Genomic DNA, 18066 nt, shown 5'->3' with positions numbered 1-18066 from the left:
AGTTGGTAGACACATATAGCAGGGGCTACAGGTTAAATTGTATCACACAGCACCAGGTCCAGATGCCTCAAACAATTCCAGGGACGGCGGCTCCACCACCTTGCTGGGCAACCCATGGCAACGCCTGACCACCCAAAATATGAAAAATATGAAAAGTGAAAAATGTTTTCTAATATCTAGTATTAGATATTAGAAAACATATCTAATATCTAATAACTTATCTAATATTCCTTGCCTCAGCACATTGGACAGTTGTCACCGTAACACTGTCACATGAAAAACAACTGCTAAGAAGGTAACCAGGAAACAAGAAATGGGTTGAAACCATTTTTTTAACAAGAGCACGTCAGAATACACTGATGTGTAAAGGTGGCGAGTTTCAATTCAAGTATTTTAAGCATCATCTTCCAGCCGCCTTCTCCAGGGGTGCGGCGACAGCGGCTCCTGAGGCCGGACGGGGCGGGAGCGGAGGCAGCGCCTGCTACACTCCCAGTGCCCCGGAACAGCCCGCAGTCGTCCCAAGCAGCACCCGGACCCGGACCCGGACCCGGCCCCGATGATCCCGATGGTCCCGCCCCGCCGCCGGTGACCCCGCGCGGCCCCGCCCCGCCCCGCGCCGGCCCCGCCCCGCCCCTGAGGGAGGAAGCGCGCGGCGCCGCCCGCACGGTGATGGCGGCGGGCGCAGGAAGGGGCGGGCCGCAGGGCGGGGCCGGGGCTCGCCGCCGGGAGTGCGGCAGCGGCGAGGGGCGGCCGGGGAGAGCCGCGCGCCCGCGGTGCCCGCAGCGCCCAGCGGCGGCCGCGCCACGCGGGGGGCCGTGGGCGCGGGGGGAGGAGGCCGAGCGGCGCCGCGGCCGCTCCTCTCCCCCCTCAGCCCGGCGGGTCGGGGTCGCACCGGCCCGGGGGCCGCGAGCGGCTCCGCCTCCTCCGCCCCTGGGCAGGGCCCGCGGCGGCTGCGCGCGGCCCCGCCAGTGCTCGTCCCGCGCCGATGGCGCCGCTCTCGGCGGCGGCGCCCCCGCCTCCCCCCGCGCCGCTTCCTCCCGCCGTCCCCTTCCGCTTCCGGGGTCACCGCCGCCGCTGCTCGCTGAGCAGCCCCGTCCCGGGGCCCGGCCGGCACCGCCGGCAGCAGCCGCCGCCCCGCCGCCCCCATGGCCACCAACCCCCAGCCCCCGCCGCCCCCGCCGCCGCCCCCTCAGCAGCCGCCGCCGCTGCCGGGGGCCGGGGCCGGCGCGGGGGGCGGCGCGGCCGAGCCCGAGCTGGTCTCCATGATCGTTAACCACCTCAAGAGCCAGGGGCTCTTCGACCAGTTCCGCCGCGACTGCTTGGCCGACGTGGACACCAAGGTGCGGGCGGGCGGGACCGGAGGCTCGGGGGGGGTCCCAGCGCCCCGGGCTGTGGCCGGTCGGGGACGGGCCCGGTCCGGGACAGCGCGCTCGGCGGGGCGGAGCGGCCGCTGGGCCCGCGTGGGGCTCCGGCTCCGCTCGCGGCCGGGGGAGAGCCGGAGCCCCGTGTTGCGCGGGGAGCGCGGCTGGCCGGCCGGGCACGCACGGTCACACACAGCCGGTTCGCGCGGGCTCCGGCCGGGCAGCGTTTAACGCGCTGAATCCGCAGGGCAGCGGCTGCGCCCGCACAGCACCGGGGGTCCGACCGGGGCTCCCGCTGTACCAGCCTGGCCTCCGGGAGGATAACCAGCCGCTTTCATGATGCTACCTGTCCAACATCTCTGCTGTTGCTTTCTAGCCTGCCTACCAGAATTTGAGACAGCGCGTTGACAACTTTGTTTCCAACCACTTGGCAACTCATACCTGGAGCCCTCATCTCAACAAGAACCAGCTGAGAAATAACATTAGACAGCAGGTTCTCAAGTAAGTTACAGCTCTGGGATTTCTCTGAACATGCCCGTGTGCTGTGATAGGTGACAGATGGTCTGGGTCAATGTAAAGTGGGTTGCTTTCTTCAGAGACGCTTCTGAAGAAGTTGGGTTGTTTTCCACTCTCAGTGTTTAAAAAGTTACTACTGGGGTTAGTAACTCTCCATCAGTAGTAGTCAGAATGAGACTGCAGATGTTCTCTGATCTGATCCAAGCTTATGCAGGGAGGGGACCTCAATTTTGACTTGAGATGTAACTCTAGCTAAAGGCTACCTTTACTTTTTCTTTTAAGGGCGATGTTAATAAAATTGCAGTTATCATTTTTAGAGCTAAGGAGAAACATTCCACAGACTAAACTCTGCAAAGTATAAAGCTAAGGTCATGACATCGAAAAATGGATTTAAATCTGACTGGACATAGAAGAGGTTTTAAGAACTGGTGTTATGTTTAAAGTATGTCAGACAGTTTAACCTGTATTACATTATTTCACAAAGGTTCCTGCAGTCTTTCTTCTCAAATTTTACACTCACAAGAGACATTAAGAATTTTTTTCCAGGTACCATGAGTTTGGCCATTAAATTGGGTCAAACCCTGGATTTGGGGACAAACCTAATCACTTGTGCTGTGGTGGTACCATTGGTAACTTGTACTGAGGCCTGTTTGGTTTGTAGGGAGGAGAGCAACTGTTCTTTGTTGTTAAAGAAGAAATGACAACAAGAGATAGCATGTGTCCAACAGAAGACTACAAGGGGTATAAAGAGATAAGCTTTATAGCTGTGGGTTTTCTTTTCTGTTTTATTTTACTGAAGATTAAATGTGTTCTATACAGCTGCAGAACTTGCCGCCTTATACTGGGCAGAGAGTAACTTAGGGTAGTGACCAGTAGTTTAGTAGTTATTTATGCCTCATGCCGTCTATAATTAATCTCTTTTTTGCTATGGTAATTGGTGATACAAGGTTTCTTCTAAATTTTTTCCAAAATATGTTTTTTGCAGTTAGATAACATTTTTAAGTGTGACCACTAATCATATAGCAACAGGCTGCTTGTTGGATTAGTTCCGTGTGCTTGCATTGTTTTTTTTCTCTAGCACGTTTTTTCTTACGAGTAAGGCACAGGCTAAATACATAGCTGTGAGAATGCTCAGAAAACATTAGTGCTTCATTGGAGCACATCTAAATGATCATATTTCATTAATATATTATTTAAAACTAATTTTTCGTACTAATTTATGTAACTTTGTTCCAGGTCTGGAATGTTGGAATCGGGAATTGACAGAATTATTTCTCAGGTTGTGGACCCAAAGATCAACCACACATTCAGACCTCAGGTGGAAAAAGCTGTCCATGAATTTTTAGCCACATTGAATCACAAAGAGGAGGCAGGCCCCAGTACGTCTCCAAGTGAGGAGAAAGCAGATGCTTCTGTTACAGTACAAGGTATTCTGCTATTTCTGAGTAGTCTGTTAACAAAAGAATGGGGTTTGGGAGTGCAGAATCATTGACTAGGTTTTCTGTTGCCATAACATTGTTAGTATCAGTATTAGCAAGCTAAGCTCCAGGCAGCATGCCAGAACACTTGTCTCTTACTCTATGTGTAAAGGTAGAAAGCACAAAAGATGTCACACTGTTATGACCATGTCACTCTTTCACTTCTGCTTGAGATTGTGGGATCAGTTTATTGTGGGGAGAAGAGTTGGTCTCAGTATTAGAGAATCAGATAAGACCTAGACTGTAACAGAAGAATGATGCAACTTTTTTGTCTGTCAGTAGAGAGAATTCTTTAAGAGGTAGTTAACAGCAGTTGCTGTTGTCATAAAATTTGGATGGCTAAGGTCCTCATATTACCTCATATTAATTTCTGAACACTCCTGCAGATAATTGTCTATTCTTTCCTGTTCTGAGAGGCTCTGCAGCCATCCATCTATTTGTAACCTTTATTTAAATCCACGCCTTTTTCCTGTGAAGCCCCCTTCCTTTAAAATGGGTTAACAAGTCAACTGCAGTAGGTAGTACTAGTCTAGTTGTCCAAGTTCAGAGCTGGTTCTAAAATGATAGAAGAGTGCTAAGGTATTTCTGATAATCCTGTTGTTATATAGTCCATATGCTGAGTCAATTTTCCATTACATTTATGGAGATATTAGAGGTGTGAGCTACTGCCTTTCTCTTGCAGTGTATATACATGTATATTCATAGAATATATATTATATACGTAGTATTTTAGCCACAGTCATCATCCTACTTGGGATGTTGGTGAAGTTGAACAAGGGCTGTGCTCAGATGTCCCTCCCATTGACAATCCTCACTTTCTCTAGGCAGAGCTCAGGAACTGTGGTGTGTCACAGAGCAAAATGGGTCTCTAGTAATTGTACGGTGTTTGCTGCAGGAATGCAACATCTTGGAGATTTTTGTTCAGTTCTTTTTTTTTAGCCAAAATCTCTCAAGGCAGAATTAGTCAAATATTTTAGTTAGGTATATGTATTTTGTAGAGAGTGCTTATTCTGTTTCTTTTCACGTGTTTAACCCTCTATCAGAACAGAATTACGGAAACAGCGGTGAAGTAAAATTCGTTTCTTTCTTACTATTCAAGGTGTCTCTGCTACAACTTCAAGTGCTAATGTAGCTAGTGATGCAATGTCCATTTTGGAAACAATAACTTCTCTTAATCAAGAAGCAAGTGCTGCCAGGGCTTCCACAGAGACCTCCAATCCCAAGAACAATGACAAAGTTGCAAAAAAACTCTCATCTCAGCAGAGTGTGGATGGTAGTACTGATAAAGAGAGAAATGCAGAGGACTTGCCAGACAAAGCAATTTGTGACCTTTCTGGAGAAGGGGCTGAAACACTTGCAAAGTGTGAAGATTTAAATGAGCTTCCCTGCCAAAGTGAAGAAACAAAAAATTCAGCAAAGGATGCTAATACGTTTACAAGTAAAGATATTCCACAGGAAAGTGAAGATGTGAAGAGTAAATTATTGGATAAATCTGACAGGAAATCAGAGAGCAGTGAAAAAAGTGAAAGAAGAAAAGAAAAGAAGGAAAAGCTAGACAAGAAATCTGATCATTCAAAGAAAAGTGATGATACTACAAAGTCAAAAGAAGAAAAGCAAGCAAAAGAGTCGGAACCAGTGAAACACTTAGTTCCAGAAAAAAATAGCAATAAACACAAAACAACTGAAAGCACTAAAGAAGGTATGGTATGGGCAATGCTCTTCCTCAAAATAGGATGAGGAGTGAGGTTTTTAAGTTAAATCAGGAGTTGAATCACTATATTTGGAACGTAAGTTTTCTGCTAGTTCTGGCAAAGTGGTCTGCTAATGACAATTGGATTTGATCCCTCTCTTAACTGAGGTAGCTGAATTAGGAGTCAGATGACCTTTGATTTCTCAGCTATGTGATTGGTCATCTTAATTTGGCAAGTTCTCTCAACAATTTCAGTCCTCATTTAAAGTTTATAGTTCTGCCTCAGTGATTTTTGTTTTGAATAAACTAGAGTTAGCCTGGTTATGTCGTTTCAGTGTTATAATTTTGTTTTCTTATTTCTAATTCTTAGCATAGTTTTGTTTTCAGTGACAGAATTGATGTTTTGTTAGGAAAAGTTTAACAGACTCAGTGTGCTGCCTTACAGCCCTTTGTTTTTACTTTTTCCTTTGCAAGAAAACATGTTAATCGATTCAGATGTGGATGTACTCAGTGACATCACGGTCAGCTCTGTCCACACCAGTGACCTTTCTTCCTTTGAAGAGGAGAGCGAAGAAGAGCCTGTAATTTCTGACAGTACTGAAGAGGGGGAGATCACATCAGGTGGTAATACAATTACATTGTTAACTGGCAATAAGTATGTAATGGTTTTGTTGAGTGCACCATGTTGTAAATGTGAGGGTTTGCGATATTGTACCTACCTATGGGAGAGGCTTTGAATGTGAACTGGATGATATTTGTGCAGTTGCAAAAGATGAGTAGTGGGTTTACTTTTTTTAATATTTTTATTCATATAATATAGTATATTGTAAACATTGTAAATCTTTTTTATGCTACAGTATTACATAGGTGACAAAAGCACTTAATAGTGAATGTCACTGTTCTGTGGGCTTTCTTCCTGTCCCATCTGCCATGAACTTGGAGTAACACCTGGAGTGCTTTGTGGTTGTAGCTGACTTTGTAGCTGACATATTGGGTTTAGAGCTTTAGGGTTCAGGAGCTTTGCCACAGTAGAAAGAACAGGAATGGATCTAGTTTTAAAAGTTCAGAAACACCAAGTCATTTCACTGATTGCGTTGCCTTTTTGTGTTCTCCCTGTGTAGTACAGACTTTTTCATTTCTGTAGTTAATAAAACTTTCCACCTTATAATGCAGAATGCCTTAGTCCCTGAATGAGTTCTCTCAAGTATGCTCACAGCTTACCTTTTCTGCTTCTAGCTTATATTCTAAAAATCTAATTTAGAAGCACTGAATCACTTGTGTATTCTCTGGCTTTGGTCTTACTTTGAAACATGACAGATTGTGTTAGTTATGACTAAATATTTATGAAATGAAGGCAAGCCTTAAGTACATTTGATGAATACAAATAATTTGTACAGTATTGCACTATATCTAGTAATACTGATAAAACTGGAATATATTTATTTATTTTTATTTGATTAATACTTAGATGTGTGTAACCAACAGTGTGGTTTTTGTATGTATTTCAGTAGGCCAGCTAGTTTTTATGTGCTGAAATACTGTACTGGTATTTTTGGTGTGGGGAGAGCTAGAATTTAATACACAGCAGAAATTATATTGACTTCTCATGCATAGCTAGCTACTAAATACTATGTGCAAAGGGGCAGTGGGATTAGAGGCAAGAGGGGTAAGCCCAGTTGTTGTGTCCTGGTTTATTAATGGGCTTGTGTTGTGCAATTTTTTGGCTGAATGATATACACAAACACATCAATGCACTTTGATTTTTTCATAATCTGGTGATATTTTGATACTGAAAGAATTTAATTTGACTGTTCATGGTTTTAGAGTAAATAACGGTTGATACGTTTTGAGTAGTTTTGCCTTCTCAAAAGTTATGCTGAAAGCACTGGCCTAATTTATCAATATACTCTACCCTGACCAACCTTTGTTTAGATGAAGAGGAGAAAAACAGCCAAAGTAAGACGAAGCCGCAGGAGCTGAGCGATGGGAGAGCCAAGCCCGTGCGCCACGCGTACGTGCGCAAGCCGTTCCTCTACTCCAAGTACTTCAGTGACTCTGACGATGAGCGAACCGTGGAGCAGCGCCGGCAGTCCATTGTGAGTGCCCCTGTGCTACTGCTCACATCCCTGCCCCAAAACTTTTTAGAGCAGAAATTCCACTGCTGGTTTGGTGATGGTTTGTGCAAGGGGGAATCTTCAGTTTCTTCTCCCTTCAGGGATTTTTCTTTTAATCCTTATACTACAGCTGCCCTTTATTCAGGTTTCTGTCAATATGGCACAATCTGGTTATAGTTAGAAGGCTTCTGGCAGTGAAAACAATGATAGTTTTCTATCTCCTTCCCCTCCACACAAAATACTGCAACAATATGGATGAAAAAAGTAGCATATCTACCTGCAGCCTGCCTTCATCACGGTTTTTTGGTAGATCAGGCTTGTGGTAGAGTACTGCAGGCTACTTCATTACCCCAGCACTTAACAAATGTAGTCCTTGCTGACCGTGAAATCAGTAGTTTGTAGCAAGTCTGCAGTCGCTGAGAATGGAAACAGATTTAAGCATGTGCACTCTGTTCTGTGGCAGAAGGGCCAGCAGACAGAAGAAGGAGCAGCAGTTCTTTTAGATTTCTCTGTTGGCCAGATGCATATATTTATACCTATAATAAATATGTATATATTGTATGTACATACAGAGAAAAAATACATTCTTTGAGAAGGTTGCATAGCTTCAGTCTGCAGTGTTGAGCAGCAAGGAAATTCTGGAACTCAGCTAATTTACCGTCACAAAAATATTAGAGGATTCCATTAACTTTTATATGATTTCTAAGGTGTATTTATGTTTTACTTTTCCGTAAGCTACAGTGTTCTGTTTTCTGGGGGGTTTGGACTTCTATTTGTAGTCAAAGAATGATCTTTAACCTAATGATAAATCATTTACCTTGGTTCTGTATCTCTAGGCCAAAGAAAAAGAGGAGAGACTCCTCAGAAGACGAATTAACAGAGAGAGACTTGAAGAAAAACGTAAACAGAAGGCTGCAGAAAAGACAAAATCCCTAAAACCTGGAAATCAGAATGTTAAAGGTATGAGAGGAAAAGCTGTGAGTGGCCCACACCACCCTGCTCTCGCTTACCCTCCATAGAATAAAACATTCAGCTTTGAATAGTGGTCATATAGGGCTATTGTCATTTCCTTCCCTTAATAACCCAACATCTCAACAGTGATGTAACAGAAAAAATTATAATTCAAAGAATTAATACAGAATTTCTTCTTCACTTTTTCATATATCCGTTGCACTACTTAGGCTTAATTAACACCTAACTGCTATTCTCTGCTATGCCTTAGTACTCTCTGTACTGCTTTCTGTCATGTTTATAGCTGAAACTCTAATATAATGATGTGTATGTGTTTCACCATTTGTGTATTATTTTAGGAAAAAGTGGCTTGCAATTAGAAGAACCTTCATCAAAAAGTCTAGAGTCAAAAACAGCTGGTACCAGCATTAAGGATGTGCTTAAAGAACAGAAATTTTTGGAAAAAAAAGTGGCCCTGAGCAGAAAAAGAAAAAGACATTCAAGGTATTTACATATTTGCTCAAAAGGACTTAATGTTTTGAACATTAATTTTTGCAGATTGGAAAGGTTCTTTTCTACTTTCTACTTAGCCTTATCCATTTAAACAGTTTTTTCTTTAAATATCTGCATAATATTGTTGCTAATAAGCATGAAATTCTAGCAGAAAAATTACAACTGATTAAATATGTTGCAGCTCAGTAGCTGTCTTTGTGGTTTTTCACAGAATGGTAATAAAGACATGAGAATGGAGAGCTCTTACATGTTTGTGAGTCTAATAGGCAAGTCAAGTTGGCTTCATCTTTAGATAGATGTTTCATGTAGATACGTACCTTTGTACATAACTGTCTACATATAGGTAGATAGGGGGCAAGGAGGACTTTTACCCATATTAGGACAACAACAGTACTAATGTCATCCTAATACTGCTTAAAAGCACTGGTATTCAGGGTATTTTTGAAGCTGATATGTATAATTTTATAAGAGAAAAAAGCCTGGGTGCATTAGTCAGAAGTTTAATGATCATGCTCTGTTTCTGTATTTTTAGTGGCATTTCTCTTGCATTCAGCTTTGAATGCAGAAAGTTTGCAAAGCAGTGTTAGGCTGGTACCGATTGTTCTTTGTTAAATTGTCCAAATACCTGTTTCAGGCATGCTGAAGATAGCTGCAGAAAGAAAAATGAGCCATCTGAAGAAGATTCTAAAGAAATACAAAAGACAAATGAGGTATGTGTCTCCTAGGTATAAATCTTCCAATCTTCCCTTTAATTCTGATGGTACTCTTTCATATGTCCACATCAAACTGCATATAGTTGCATTCGCTGTCACTCATAAGTTTTTCCCTGCCTGTTCCTTCAGTTGTATTAGTGATCTGACATCACTGTAGTAATGTTTTCTGAATTGCAATAGCCACTGAAATGTGGTCTGTGTACTCAGTGCTGATGCATGTTGTAGTAGAATCTGAGATGCAGTTTGAGCCCTAATCTGTGAAGCATGCTGGGTTTTTAAAAAGAGCAGTGTCTCTTATATGCAAAGACTTGAGCTTGGTCTGTTTTAACTTCTCATTGGAAAGTGAAAGGAAAACTGACTGTGCTCCACCACAAAAGGAAAGAAAATTTTTATGGTGAGAATTTTATGAATGAAATTGTTTAAACTAAAAAAGGTGGTGTGGAAGTTCAAGTAGAAGTCTACATGTATCTTTAAGTTTTGATGTGTTGTTCAGTTTCAGATTTTTAGCTACAGTTTTGTTTTACCAGACTGCATAATAGCTATTTAAGGTAGCCTACAGAGTACTTGAAATTGTGATTGTCTATTCAAAAACCTTTTAAAGTCATTTTAGAAAAATTACCTTATGAAGAAAAAATAATAAAGTTCAGACAGCTTAAGGATAACTTCTGCTTTCAATTTTTCCACTATAGCAGATAGCTGAAAGAAAAACGGCAATTTTCATTTCCTGGCTATAATGAATTTTTATTACAATATTAAGTGTATTCCCTAGTGTATTAAGGTTTTTTTCAAAAATTTGTGCTTGTCAGTTCTGTTCAGGCACATTAGTGAGGGAACTGTGTAATGTGTACTTATATATACTCTTTAAAAATCTCTTTTGTAGACCTTTGAAAAAAATTCTTCCAAAGAATTGAAGCACAATCATGGAAAAAATGAAGTCTGTAAACAACTTAGAAGACTTTCGGAATGGGGGCATTTGGCTGAGGAAAGCAAAAGTGATTCTAAAGCAGAAAAAGAACATAAAAGAAAAACTTCCACTTCTCTTCATGCTGATGGAGCTCAGCAGGACAGCGAAACAAGGGATCCAAAAAAACAACTGGATAAAGCAGAAGTCAATACTGAAGAACCGCAGAAGCAGAAATCCATATCTAAGAATGAAAAACATCCCAAAAAAGATACTGACACAGAAATTCAACATATGAGAAATTCTGCCAAAAAAGAAGCCAAGTCTTACAGAGATAAAAATGAAAAGGAAAGAACTGCTTTAGAAGATAAACTTCCTTTAAAGCACAAATATAAAGGAGATGGTATTCACAAGTCAGGTGAAGATGTTGAACTTCATTCATTTGAGCGAAGTTTGAAAGGAGAGGATGGTGGCCAGAAACATAATCAACAAGTAAAGGTTTCCTCAGATGACAAAAGTGAAAGAAAAAGCAAACACCGAAGTGAACGGAAAGTGTCAGTAACAGGGAAAGATGGAAAAAACCCTTCTGAATCAACCTTAAAAGCTGAAGAATTGCTGCGGAAGGAAAACAAAAAAGACAGACATCTCTCAACAGACAAACCAAGAGCAGAATGCAAGACCAAAAGGTCCTTGAGTGATTCTAAGCCACAGAAGGATTCCCTAAGTGCCTCAAAACAACCTGGTTCAGCATCACACAGAAGGAGTGAAAGCTACTCAGAGGATAAACGTGAAATAGAATCAACTAACTCTGATAGTAATGTAAAACTTGAAGATGGTGTTCATAAAGATAGACGAAGATCTAAGAGCCTTGCAGAAGACAAGATTTTGTTAAAGTCCAAGTCAAAGAGTCATAGTAAACAGTTCAAAGCATCTGAAACAGAATTACAAGAATTAACAAAACAAGACACTGGACAGAAGCTAGACAAAGATAAGAGCATGGAAGACAATGATTCAGATAAACAGCAGAAATCCAGGAATGAAGATAAAGGTTTGGAGGAGAGTGGTGCTGAGTTTCAGCTTGCAAGTGGCCCACAGTCAACTCAGGGATCACAAAAAGACTTTAGTCACAGAGTTAAGTTACATTCTGGAGAAAAAGGGGCTGTAAAAGAGAAATACAGAAGTGATAAAGACTTAAGTAATTCCAAACTAGAAAGAAGGTTCTCTGCTGAAGGTCATAAAAGCAGAAACTTAAAGCACAGCAACAAGGAAATAAAGAAGAAAGAAGAGAGCATCAAATTGGAAGATAAAGATACTAAAGAAATGGATAGTGGGCATGAAAGATTATCTAATGTCACAATGGCAGTGGATAAAAAACAAAGCAAGAAAGTCTCCTGTGAAAATAGGAAAGGCAGTATATCAAACCAAGATTTACTTAAGGAGGGAAAGCAGTCAGCTAGCACAACTGAAAGCAGCCAGGTTCCAGCCCCTCAAAAGGCAACTATGAATAATGATGACTTGCATGCTGGTCATGAGGAAGAGCTTGTTGAACTTGATTTGAAAAAAACAAAAGCACAGGAAGCATCTAATATTGATGGAAAAAACATTCAAAACTCTCTCCATGCTACAGATGCCAAGTGTGCAGTAAAACAAAAAGTATCTCGTTCTATTTCAAATAAGGAGTTAAAACACAGTTTGGCAGATCCTGTAGCTTGTGAATCACAGTTTCTGCCTGCAGCTGAAAAAACTGTTGAACAAGATACTTCTAATAAACAAGTTGGTGCCTTAGACTCTTTGTCCAAAAAAGCTTCCATGGCTCAAGGTCCCAGTAAACAAGGGGCTTACAAAACAAGTACTGTGTATGAAACAAGTGGTAGAATCTTAAAGAATGCATCCAGTAAGGATCAGGCTTCAAAAGATAGCAGAAGACCAAAGAATTTAAAAACTGTGATAAATTCTAATTCAGATGATGTTCCTTTAGCAATTAATTCTTCAAGAGAAGATGCTGCTGATGCAAAATCCATAGATATGGATATGTCAGATTCTACAGATTCTTTAGGTACCGTGTCTAAAGAATGCCACAATTCAGAGGGGACTTCCTTATTGGAAGATGCTTTCCTTATGAAGAATGATACAGCACAGGTTGTATACATGGAGCAAGATCGTGCAGTGCCAAGCTCTGTCATGAAAGATGGTGATAATACCATCGTGGCAAACAGTACGGGAAAAGTGAATGAGGTGTCCCGGCCTGATGAGCAGGCAAGGGAAGACAGTACAGCTGGGGTGTGTAGGCAAGAAGATTACAATGAAGCAGCAAAGTCAGATGGCTCTCAAAAAAGGAAGTTAAAAAGAAAAGAGGGAAACTTGATGTCTGGCAAAACTGAAGATCATGGAGGTGTAGCAACAAAAGAACTTACAAGAAGAAAAGGAAGAGAGTGCTTGAATATAGATCCTTCCACAAAGGGAGAAAGAAGCACAATGATGGATAGTGTGGAAAAGAATAAGGTGCATGACACTGATAATATGATCCAGTCTTCCTCCGTTTTAATGCCTGAAGGAGTTCCTGAGGAAAGTTTCAAAGGCTCTGTTATAGCCAATGGGCAAGAAGGGACTAATGTGGTTGGCATGGACAAAAATGAAAGCAATGCTGTAGGTACCAGTGCAGGAAGTAGTAAGCATAGTTTGTTGTATAGCAGCCTACAAAAAACTCCTGCCAGTGCAATAGGAACTAGCACAGAAAAGATCACTGAGAGCACTGCAATGGCAACCAGTACAGGAGGAGAAGGAGCTGAGGGTACATCACATTCTGGAAAGGACAGTGATGCTACAACCACTTGCTCAGAAGAAGGTGAGGTGACAGTAATCTGCACAAGCATAGAAGCTGATGAAGGTTTCACAACAGGGATATGGGTAAAACGTAGTGAGGACTGCAGTTCTGTCACAGGAGCGGATATTGGTGACTGTACTGTTGCAGCAGCCGAAGAAGGTGGTGGCAGTGTTGTCACTGAAGGATTAGCAGAAAGTGAAAGCTTCCTAACAAGTACAGAAGGAGAAGCAAATGGTGACTGTACCATGGTTGATGCAGAAGAAGGTGGTAAGGATTTAGTGAACCCAAGTGGAGTGGAAATCGAAGACAGTGTAAATAGTGCTGGGACAGAAGAAAAAGATGATGCTGTGACTAGTGCAGGCTCTGAAGAAAAGCCAAAGACTTCAACTTGTGTAGATACAGGCAAATTGGAAAGCTCTGTGTCCTGCTTAGGTGAAATGGAGAGCGATGGAGCTGTAACTAGTGCAGGGACAGAAACAGGTGAAGGGTCAACCAGTGGTGATAATTCAGGTGAATTTAGGGGCAATGTTACAGCTGGCCAAGTAAAAGAACATGAAAGTACTGTGACTTGCACGGGTGCAGAAGAAAGAGGTCATAACTTCATTGTGTGCTCTGTGACTGGTACAGATACTCAAGGAGAAAGTACCGTAACTGGTGCATGTGTTGCAGTGGTCACAGACAACAGTGCCACAGCTGGAACTAGCGGTGACAAATCTGAGGATATTGTAAATGGTGAAAGTGCAGTGACCAGCACAGGCATAACCCCAGAAGATGATGCTGAAATTTCAGCCGTCTGCACAGGGATAGAAGACAGCAATGAGGGATTTGTAGTTTGTTTAGAAACTGAAAAATGTGAAAGTCTAATGGACAGTACAAGGGCAAAGGAAGAAACCAGTATCACTACAGTCAGTGTAGGTCTGTGTGATGATGAAGGTTTTGTGACTAGTACAGGCTCAAAAGAAGAGGATGAAGAAGGTGAGGACATCGTGAGCAGTACAGGAAGAGGAAATGAAGAAAATGAACATGCTTCTACTTGTACAGGAGTGGAAAGTGAAAGTGCACTGATTTGTATCAGTGCAGAAGAAGGTGAAAGTTCCATTATCTGCATAGTTGCTGAACAAATGGAAGCTGAGTCAGGAGTGGCTGGCACAGATACAAACAAGCTTACTGTCGACAGCATGACAAGTGCAGAGAAAGAAGCTAATTGTGGCGCAGACGGCAGAAGTGATAAAGGCATTGTTGAAAGCAGTGTGACCAGTGCAAGTGCTGCAGATGAGGGTGCCTTAGCTGCACAGACAGGAAAGCATGAAGGTACTTTGCTTCCCTCAGATGCTGGGGAATGTGAGGGTCCCATGACTAGTGCTATGGCCATGCAAGATAAGACACAGTTTGGTGCTGAAGATAAACATGAGAATGCCATGACTTCCTTTGACAGCAGAGGACTTGATGCCTCTATAAGTAGTGCAGTTCCAAAGGATGAGGCTTCTCTTACTCCTGCTGACAGAGAAGTAAAGGTAAAAGGTGATGTAATCTCTACCAGCACAGTGGAAGATGCTCCTTTACATTCAGCCACAGATGCTGAAGAGGGTCCACTTGCTGTTGCAAGAGTAAATGAAAGTGGGGAAAACTCTATGATCTTAATAGACTCTGAAGACACAGTGCCTATGCCCAGCACAGCTGCAGAGTTTAAAGAGTGTGTGAATACTTCCAGCAGTAAGCAGGAGAAAGATGAGTGTGCTATGATTTCCACCAGTATTGTGGAGGAATTTGAGGCTCCTATGTCAAGTGCAGCTATTGAATATGATTGTCAGATCCCCTCAATGAAAACAGAAGAAATAAATGAGAATACCATGGTTTCCGTAGATATGGAGGTGTATGAGGTTCCCATGCCTAGTGAATCCAGCACAGGAGGAGATGATAATGGTGATGATGGAAGTCACCCAACTGCTAGTGGGAAGGAAGAAAAGGATGAGTGTGCCATGATCTCCACAAGTGTTGTGGAAGAACAAGTAATCCTAATGTCAAGTGAAGTCACAGAAGAGGTGATTCAACATATCTCAGACACAGAGTCAAAGAATGAAACATTAATGATCTCTACAAGTTCAGCAGAATGTTTTGAAGCTCCTATGTCTAGTGTAGCTGTGCGAGATGAAAACAAACTCACTGCTTCAGAAACAGAAGGAAGATATGAAGCTGCTATGATCACTACAAGCATGACAGAAGAATGTGAGATAGTCTTGATCAGTGCGGCACCACAAGCTGAAAGTCAGCTCATCGTAGCAGGAGATGAAGGTGCCATTCTCTCTCCAAATGCATCAGAGGAATGTAGGGTAGTGGAGACCACTGCAACTGTAGATGAACAGTTTGGACTAACTGCTTTCAATGCAGATGGGAAAAACAAAGGTTCTGTGATAATTGTGGGAGAATGTGGAGCTCCTGTGCTAAGAGTTGCAACTGACAGTGAAGATCAACACACTGCTTCAAATGTAGAAGGTAAGGAGGAGGGGGCAGTGATCACTCTGAGCACAATGGAAGAATGTGATAGTCTCTTCACTTTCACAGTCATTGAAGAAAATCAACTTCCTGCTGAGAGCACAGAAGTGAAAGACAAAAGTGAAGAAATTTTTGATACTGCTAACCAGATTGAATGCATGCTTTCAACTACAGGCCCAGAAAAAAGCGAGAATTCTTTGCTTGTTATTGGGAGAGAGAACGAGACACATGAGAGTGGGGTGAGGACAGAATCAGCAGCATCTCAGGCCACAGTAGACAGTGAAATCACAGAAGCAGATGAAAATGCAGTGAACCTTATGAGTGTAGATGAGGCCCTTTGTGTGGAGATTAGTACAGAGACTGCTGAGAGCCCTTCCCCAGAGGCAGGTGGGGATGATGAGCAAGCAGAAGATGTTTTGCACGAGGACGACACATTGGAACTCTCCAGTACGATTTCAGAAGCAGTGAAAGAGAGTGAAGCTGTAAAGAATGTAAACTATCAATTAAATTCAAACGTACTTCTAGAAAGTGACTCACCTGACGTAAGGACTTCCCTGCCTAAGACACAGGCTCTTTCCTTAGTTTCTGCAAATGAAGTGACTGTGAGCACCAACCATGGTGAAGTAACAACAGAAGCAAAACTAGGGAAGAAAAGGGACCTCACTTCGTTGCCTGTAGAAAAGCTATGTGACAGTGATGACAAAACCACCTTGGTCAAAACAGGTGATACTGGCACTGAAGTTGCTGTTCAGAAAAGTAATGCAACCTTTAATTCAGGTGAGCATTTATTTTTGTTTTTAATTCTTCAGTTCATAAGTTGTCATAAATGAATGAACATTATAGTTAGGAATAACTTATACTGTTCAAATATACCTCACTTCTTTGTTAATACACTTAAGCTGTTAATACACTTAAGAATTGGTGACAAATAAATAAGCATGTGATTCTGAGCAAACAAGGCTAACTGAGCACAATTACCTGAGCTGTGTTGGAGAACAAATATTAGAGTGCAAGAAATTACTAAAATACATTGACTTAAAGTTGTCAGCCAATATATAAAGTTATTTGCAAGGGGTAATTATTATGAAGGTACACATGGGTTTTGTTATTAATGTGTTATGAAATTCAAAAAGTTTTTTAGGAAAGAGGATGCATGTCATTTTGACATATGTTCATCATTTTAGAAAGGTAACTTCATAATAATTTTGAAGATTGAGATTGGCCACCCTTAGTCATAACTGCAGATTTTCTCTGGGTTATTATTTAGAGATCATGTTCAGATTCACTATATTACACTTAATTTTGTCTTATGAATGTACTTGAAATGGTTCTGCTTTGTGTTACAAAGGAATCAGCCAGTTATCCTAAATAAGTATTTTAATTTAGCAATAGATGTCTATTTTAAATAGAAAATTATATGAGTATATGGCATGAAGGATATCATACTCTGTATCCAGATCTATTTTTCTACACTAGCATTTGAAGTGAATCTGCATGATTGCTGGTTCCTAAAATACAGTGTAATGAACATCCTACTATTTTTAACCTTGCATGTATTTAACCCTCTGAAGTAGCTGAAGCACCAATTTTTTTGAACAATGATGAGGTACATAGATGCTGTAATGAAGTCAAAGTTGTGACTTCATTATAAATTTTAAACTGTAGAAAAATCTGTTTATGCCACAGAAAGTGGAATGATGCTGGTCAAGTACTATTTTTTAAATCTTTTCCTTCTCGTGTCTGTCTTTGCTATAATTTAAAAAAATATAATGTGGATTTAGGTCCAGTTTATTAAAGGCTGGCTTTATTCTCCAGTCTTATTGACATTTGGGTTAAGAGAGCAGTCTCTGCAGATTTTGGGATTTTAGGAATTTTTCTAGGAAAGATGCTGGTGTAGTAAGCTTGAAAAATGTTGCTATTTATGCAAGAGTCAAATGAGCCATGAAAGTGTAAAATATTACACAGTAAAGTATTCCTATCTCAGTGCTTGCCTCAATCCTTGTTGTCCATTGATGTAGCTTTTATAAATGGTAATGGTACTTATTCTGTGGATTGCAACCATAATTTAATCATTTTGCATGCATCATTGGTGAATTATCATGTTGTAACTATTTCTCTTTGTTTAAAAGAGCTGTCCAAACAGGGTTCTGAAATAGGTTTTAAAGAAATGTTGTGAAACTCATGTGACTGCTGTTGCCATGGCCTGTTTTTAAGGTGTTACAAGCATACAGTTGATCCCCTGGGGAATGAAATGGGAAAGGGTTTATGATTTTCTGAAACTGTGTTGATGCTAACCGGAGCTACTGAGTTTTCAGTCTCTGTAGAAATTGAACATTTTCAGTGGTTGTGGTTGTAGAGCTGACAGATTTAGACCTAATTGTCACTTAAAACAAAATATGTCATTAGTGTTAACTCTTAGCTGTGCATTTATTAATACAGAGGTAGTTTGCTGTTTGGAATTTGATCTAAAAAATCTGTTGTTGGCTTCTTTTTGAAGGAAAAGCAAAAAGTA

General features: G+C 41.5%; 1 protein-coding gene across 3 annotated transcripts in view; it reads left to right on the top strand.

Annotated features, from left to right (window-relative positions):
* Window positions 1–1145: 1145 nt before the first annotated feature.
* The window catches only part of BOD1L1 (biorientation of chromosomes in cell division 1 like 1), a 36405-nt gene continuing 19484 nt past the window's right edge, over window positions 1146–18066 (top strand). For all 3 annotated transcript variants that reach the window (XR_009274655.1, XM_058803552.1, XM_058803551.1), the window contains exons 1-10: window positions 1146–1340; window positions 1738–1862; window positions 3114–3304; window positions 4455–5054; window positions 5520–5666; window positions 6978–7141; window positions 7996–8119; window positions 8470–8614; window positions 9258–9333; window positions 10217–16331. Coding sequence is in view for 2 of the 3 variants with exons in the window: in XM_058803552.1 (XP_058659535.1) it covers window positions 1146–1340; window positions 1738–1862; window positions 3114–3304; window positions 4455–5054; window positions 5520–5666; window positions 6978–7141; window positions 7996–8119; window positions 8470–8614; window positions 9258–9333; window positions 10217–16331 (7882 nt within the window). In the remaining variant the exon portion in view is untranslated. The remainder of the gene's footprint in view (window positions 1341–1737; window positions 1863–3113; window positions 3305–4454; window positions 5055–5519; window positions 5667–6977; window positions 7142–7995; window positions 8120–8469; window positions 8615–9257; window positions 9334–10216; window positions 16332–18066) is intronic.

The sequence above is a fragment of the Ammospiza caudacuta genome, chromosome 4 (genome assembly GCF_027887145.1).
Source record: "Ammospiza caudacuta isolate bAmmCau1 chromosome 4, bAmmCau1.pri, whole genome shotgun sequence".
Taxonomy (NCBI): Eukaryota; Metazoa; Chordata; class Aves; order Passeriformes; family Passerellidae; genus Ammospiza; species Ammospiza caudacuta.
This window is presented reverse-complemented; position numbering and strand designations above follow the sequence as displayed.